The sequence below is a fragment of the Asparagus officinalis genome, chromosome 9, assembly GCF_001876935.1.
Source record: "Asparagus officinalis chromosome 9, Aspof.V1, whole genome shotgun sequence".
Taxonomy (NCBI): Eukaryota; Viridiplantae; Streptophyta; class Magnoliopsida; order Asparagales; family Asparagaceae; genus Asparagus; species Asparagus officinalis.
Window position 1 is genome coordinate 18660982 of NC_033802.1, and position 7079 is coordinate 18668060.

Consider the following 7079-nt stretch of genomic DNA (forward strand, 5'->3'; position numbering starts at 1 on the left):
ACAATGAAAGCAGAGGTAGAAGAGGTTATGGATATATGTAAATTGCAGTATATGTAGCCTCAATTATACATGAATTCCCAAGCCATCCCAGAGGTTATGGATACATGTAAAAGCTTATATCATTTAGCGCTCTATTGTATCCAAATACAGCCTACAGTTAAGCATGCTGATACGTGTATATCTATGATAACAGACTACTTTTGCTTTTAATTTAAGATATCCCATAGTGCTTGTAAATGTAATCAAGGCCTTAAAGTGAGTGAAATGTACTGCCTTAAGTTGAGATTCTTTGGTGAAATATACTTAGCAGCTTTCTTTTGGACGCAGGTTTCAGAAGTGAGTTCTCTTTTGGGAAGGGCTGGCACTGTTGGCTTTGGCAAAGCAGTAGATGTGTTAGATACCCTTGGTAGTAGCATGACTGGGTTAAACATCAATAGTAGTTTTGTATCAGGGACAGCCCTAAAAGGAAACAAAATATCCATTCTGGCTTATGAGGTTGCCAACACGATAGTTAAAGGTGCCAATCTCATGCAATCACTTTCTAAAGAAAGCATGAAACATTTGAAAGCAGTGGTCATTCCTTCGGAGGGTGTGCGGCTTTTAATATCTAAAGATATGGATGAATTATTGAGGATAGCTGCGAATGACAAAAGGTTCAAATAGACTTGATTTGTTTTGGACCTCTGTGCTGCTTTAGTATGTGAAATCTTATAATTCTATCTTTCATCACTAGAAAAGCTTATTGGCTTCTGATGTAATTCAACAGGGAAGAGTTGAAAATATTTTCAGGAGAGGTAGTTAGATTTGGTAATCGTTGCAAGGATCCTCAGTGGCATAACTTAGACCGCTACTTTGCCCGGTAAGTAATCAATTACTTAATTAATGTATTACTACTGGATTCACTATTCATCATTTGATGTGCAATATTTTCTTTTCCACCTCATTGATATAGACTAGAATCAGAAGTTACATCCCAAAAGCATCTGAAAGAAGAGGCAACTGAAATGATGCAACAAATGATGACATTGGTTAAGAATACAGCTGTAAGTATTTTGTTCTTATTGTCAGATGTAAGTCAGGAGGCTGTTTGGAATTCTGGTATTGAATGTTTGAGGACATACTATAATTGTGCTTGCTACTTAGCATACAAGTTTGCGGACTTTCCACATCCAAATTGATATTGTATATTCATTCTTCATCTGTTTGAAATATAAACAGTTCTACATTTTCAGTACACATGCTCTGTTCGATTCTTGCACACGATAAGTAAATGATCCAATAATTGATTATATCCTTTGTTCGAAGAAGAATCAGAGTTAAGTCTATTTTCACATTCCATCCTTATTTTATTGTTCAGAGAATTAACATGATGATATTTGTTGAGACTGCATCTTGCTATTGTGCTATTATATGTCTGAGAATTTGCAAACTTTATCCTTCTTGACATAATGTCCATTTTGTCTTTCTTGTGCTTTCAAATCTTTAATCAACCCAATTATCATACATTTTCTGTGTATAATTTTTCGTGGATTTGTTCTCTCTCTTCTGGTTACATGGCCACATGTTTCTCATGCACCAAGGTAAAAAAATCCTTTCTCTAGGCTGTATAAGAAAAGATTCTGCTTTCATTTAGCCATTGGTCCCATCTACCTTTAACCAATACAAGGCGGCTTCATGTTGGCGTGCAAACTCATTGTATGAATGGAGCTTCCATGAATTATGATTGTAAGGAGCCTAAGAGAATTATCACATCACACTAGATAACTGTTACAAATAGACACATGCTAGAAATCAAGACACTGAAGTGGTTTTTCTTTACAGTATAACCTCACAGTTTGATTGCAAGTTTACAGGTTGATCATCACCAACGGTTATATAAGTTTCTTAACTGGATAGATTAAGGTTTTGTTGCTTCTTAATAACTTCTAATTAACAAAATAATCAGTATTCACTTATGTTCTTTTACTTTTAGGACCTGTATCATGAATCACATGCCCTAGATAGATTTGAACAAGATTATCGGCGGAAACTTCAAGAAGAAGAGAATTCAAATGCAGTACAGAAAGGTTTGTAACTCTTTTATTTCACTCTTATAAACATGTCTGGTAGTTTGCCATTTTGGTGTCTAATCATATCCTTATTATATCTTTTTATTGTGTGATGGTACTTTCATTTTAAGCGAATACTAGTTGCTCTCGCCCATGGTTAATTATGCTTGAGAACTGTGCTTGTACTCCATGAAAAGGGTTTTGAGTTGCTGGACCTTACATTAGGATTGCTTGAAGCCTAGATCCAACGATATCTAATGGAATCTTGTAGTGCTTTTTCCAGTGTTTTAAAAGCAAAAGATGAGGTCAAGGCAATGAGGTCCATTTTTCACAAAGGAGATAAATATTCAAAACATTCATAAAGATTATAAATAAAATGCAAATATCAATAAATAGTAACAAGACAAATTAATTAGTGCCAAAATTTCAAAGTTCACAAATCTAGTAACTTTAAATGAAGTAGTAAGCAACAAATACCAAATAGTAATATTAACCAGTACTCCTAACATTGATTATTAAGTAGCAAACTTTAAACTTTAAGGTTCAACTTATGGCATGTTAGCCAAATGATATAAATAATAAAGTACATTACAACAAAAAGGGCAAACAATCGACCAAGAAAAAAGAACCAGAAATTCAATAACAAAAACTTTACTTTATCGGACACATTTCATACCCTCAAAATTTTAAATAGAGACAATAAAGAATATGAAACCCTAATTCATTATGAGATCTCTTGGGCTTTATATAGGCCCCTACAAAACTTACAAATAAGTCCCTAATAATACTAATATGTCAACACTCCTCCTCAAGATGGGCGAAAGATATCTATTAAGCCCATCTTGTCACATCCTCTAATCATATCTACTGAGCTGAGTCCTTTAGTCAGACAATCTGCTGCCTGGTCCTTAGTCGAAACATGACTTAGCTCCAGTAGTCCACTATCAACTTCTCTTTGATGAAGAACCTATCGATCTCGATGTGTTTGGTTCTATCATGCTGCACTGGGTTGTTGGCAATACTTATAGCTGACTTGTTGTCACACCATAACTTCATCTTATCTCCTTGATCCAGCTTCAGCTCCACCAGCATACTCTTCAACCATAGCAACTCAGCAACTCCTAAGGCCATAGCTCTATACTCTGCCTCAGCTGTCGATCTCGCCACCACCGACTGCTTCTTGCTCTTCCACGAGACTAAGTTACCTCCTATAAAGATGCAGTATCCTGAGGTGGACCTCCTGTCATCAGCACAGCTAGCCCAGTCAGAGTCGCAATAACCCTCGATGTTCACATGTCCATTCTTTCTGAATATCAGTCCCTTTCCGGGGGCACTCTTTAAATATCTCAGAATCTGGTACACAGCGTCCATATGACCCTTCCTCGGATCGTGCATGTAGCGACTCACCACGCTTACTGCAAAAGAGATATCAGGACGTGTGTGACTCAAATAGATCAGCCTTCCCACCAACCTCTGATATCTGTCACGATCAACTGGTTCTCCAGCTTCAGCACCCAGCTTAAACTTCTGGTCGATCGGTGTAGTTGCAGGTTTGCACCCTAACATTCCTGTCTCTTTGAGAAGATCCAGTGCATACTTTCTCTGGGATAGGATGATCCCTTCCGCTCCTCGAGCTATCTCTATTCCAAGAAAGTATCTAAGCAAGCCAAGATCTTTCACCTCGAATTCCTTACCCAGTCTCACTTTGAGTTGGGCAATCTCCTTCTCATCATCCCCTGTAATAATCATATCATCCACATATACCGCAAGCATAGTAATGTGGCCTCCACTCCGTCGAAAGAACACTGTATGGTCGGCGTTGATCTGTTGGTATCCCATACCAATCATGGCCCTTCTGAATCTGTCAAACCAAGCACGGGGAGAGTCCAATGATGCAATGAATGCTCCATATGCAGGGTGAATACTAGAATATGATACATACTGGGCAAGATCCCAACCATATCTATCGGGAGGATGTCCCGCATTACTGCGAGTAGTCCTCCGTACTGATATTGGTGTGGGAGGAGTAGGGAGAGGAATGTTATCAGTAGGAATGTTATCACCTTGGGATGAAATTGGTGGTGGTGTAGGAATTTCAGGAGTCGGGGTAGGCGTTGGCAAGAGACTTGGCAGCACTAGTGGCACTGTAGGTACTGTTTCTCCAATTTGTTTGCCCTTCCTACTATAGGTTAGTAGCTCCCCCTGAACAGTGGGCCTAACACCTCTTGTCTCTTGTTCCTTTTCTTCGTGATTCTCCGGCTCCTCCTCAACCAACTCCTCCTCAACCAATTCGCCCTCCCAAGGAATCGATACAGAAATGGATTTCTCCACATTGTTCTCCGGTCTCTCACCATTCTCCTCCTCTCGCCCCATACTTCTAGTATTTCTGAATATCAGCCCCTTTCCGGGGGCACTCTTTAAATATCTCAGAATCTGGTACACAGCGTCCATATGACCCTTCCTCGGATCGTGCATGTAGCGACTCACCACGCTTACTGCAAAGGAGATATCAGGACGTGTGTGACTCAAATAGATCAGCCTTCCCACCAAGATACACTTCACAGCTCTAGGGGCAAGCTTCCCGACAGACGGCCTGTTGTCCTTCACAAAGCACACACAGCCAAACACTTTGAGTGGAAGGATCCCACCATTATCTCCCTTCAATATCTCACACGGAGACTTCCAATCCAGCACTCTCAAGGGCATTCTGTTGATCAACGCTGCTGCGGTCAATACTGCTTGTCCCCATAATGTCTCTGGGACATTCATAGAGATCATCATGCTTCTAGCAACCTCTAAAAGATGTCTGTTCTTCCTTTCCGCTACCCCATTCTGTGCTGGAGTGTATGGACAGGTTGTCTGGTGATGTATTCCTTGAGCTGACAAATATTCTTCAAGGGCTCTGTTGGTATACTCTGTCCCATTATCTGACCTCAATACTTTCACCACTGCTCCGTATTGAGTCTGAACAGTCTTATGAAAATTTTGGAAGCACCCAAACACATCACTCTTATTCTTCATCAGGTATAACCAAGTAACACGAGAGAAGCAATCAATAAATGTAACAAAATATTTGTATCCATTCATAGAACTTGTGGAACAAGGCCCCCAAACATCTGAATGTACCAGGTCAAATGCATGAGAACTTCTATGACCAGAACTAACATAAGAGCTTCTAGTAAGCTTTCCCAACTCACATGCATCACACACAAGTTTCTGTTTATTTGCTTTCTCAAATAAAGAAGGATACAATCTACCTAAAACACTAAAGGATGAGTGTCCCAAACGCTGGTGATGGAGCATTAACTCATTTTCAGCACTCATTTTAGGATGATAGAACTAATGGACAAAAGATTGACTGGAAAGGAAGGAGCATGCAAAACATTGGACAAAGTTACAGAACCAGTACAATCAACTGTACCCTTACCAACCACCGGCTGAAATGTACCATCAGCTGTTTGAATACTATCAGGCGATGCTAAGTGAGTATATGATGAGAACTCACTAGCATTACCTGTCACATGGCGAGATGCACCGGAGTCGACTATCCACTCTGATGATCTGTCGGGAGACATAGAAGCAAGAGCATGTATGTCATCAGTACCTTTGTTCGGATGAGCATAGGTAGCAGTGTTGCCTCTGACGAAGAACGAAGTAGATGCCTCCGCAGTCCCATTCCTCAAATCTCCATCCCCTGCTACTTGCTGTTTTTTCCTGAGTATCGTGAGGAGAGCACGATCCTCCTCTGTAAAGACCACCTCAGCTTCTTCTTCCTCTGCTACCGTCAGATTTGCCCGATTCCCTGCTCCTCTTCCACCTCGTCGACCCCCACGGCCACGATCACGACCTCCGAACTGTCCACGTCCATCCGACTCTCCTTCCTTGGATGGCTTGGTGCAAGCATACCGTAGATGACCCACCGCACCGCAGTTGTAGCACTGTCGGGTCTCTCCCCTAGATCCAGTGTTGCTAGAGGCTGCCAGTGCTGACTTCACCACAGGAAGTCCACCTGTCCCCGCCTGCAGCCGAATGCGAGTCTCCTCCTGGATCATAGCAGAGACAGCCTCCTCAAGCGTGGGAATCTTCGGCTGAGCTAGCAGCAATGCGATTCGCTGAGCGAACTCTGATGTCAATCCTTTAAGAAACACCATAGTCCTCTCTTGTAGAAAGGCCTCCCGCTCTTTACATCCCGGGTCCTTGCAGCTAGCCCGGGGAGAGAAATGATCATAATCCAGCCACAGGCGTTCCAACTCTGTAGCATATTTCTGTACAGTCCTTTCTCCCTGGACTGTGGCGTCGATTTCTCCTTTAATCTGGAATACCCGCAGGTTATTCCCCACTCCATCATACGTCCTCCTCAACTTCTCCCAGACGTCCTTCACCTTCTCAATGCCATCTACCGTGGCGGCGATCGTTGGGACCAACGAGTTGAGAAGCCAGATGTACACCAACATATGAGTGGTCTTCCACTCATCTCTTCCCTCCGAGTCCTCCTCCGGTTCTGTCGCCTCTCCTGTCAAGTAACCCTCCAGGTTCCTCCCTGCAAGGGTGTATCTCACCCGTCGCGACCAGCTCAGGTACGTACTCGGTCCATCAAGCTTCAGATCGATGGTCGGAAGCTCCAACTTCTTCGATGATTTTGTCGCGCTCTCACCAGCCGACAACTTCATCAACTTCATCAAAGTTGACACCTCCGCAGGGTTCAACTTCTTGATGATCTCCTCCATCGAATAGGCTTCAGACCCACCACCTGTTCACCTTCTCTTCCGACCCTTGTTGTGTGCAGTAAAAATTTCGGCAGCACCTCTGCTGCACAACAAGAGTAGGAGCTCAAACAAATTCTCGTATCTCAGAGGAAACAAGAATCAAAACCAGTTATATATCTCATCGATGTGAGATATAAACTCTTCCTGTCATCAGTTCGAGGACTGAGTCAAGGGAACCCATGCCAAACTCGAGGTCCAGCATAGCGCAGCAAGCGGCGGCAAAGGTCTGAGGGGGGGGCTGTTTGGGATCGGAAAAACAGGGGGG

The 7079-nt window shown here is 42.3% G+C and overlaps 1 protein-coding gene across 3 annotated transcripts in view; it reads left to right on the forward strand.

Annotated features, from left to right (window-relative positions):
- LOC109823699 overlaps positions 1-7079 on the forward strand; it is a 21562-nt gene that overhangs the window by 1271 nt on the left and 13212 nt on the right. For all 3 annotated transcript variants that reach the window (XM_020390034.1, XM_020390033.1, XM_020390032.1), the window contains exons 4-7: positions 328-653; positions 767-859; positions 953-1043; positions 1973-2066. In XM_020390034.1, the coding sequence (XP_020245623.1) occupies positions 328-653; positions 767-859; positions 953-1043; positions 1973-2066 (604 nt within the window). The remainder of the gene's footprint in view (positions 1-327; positions 654-766; positions 860-952; positions 1044-1972; positions 2067-7079) is intronic.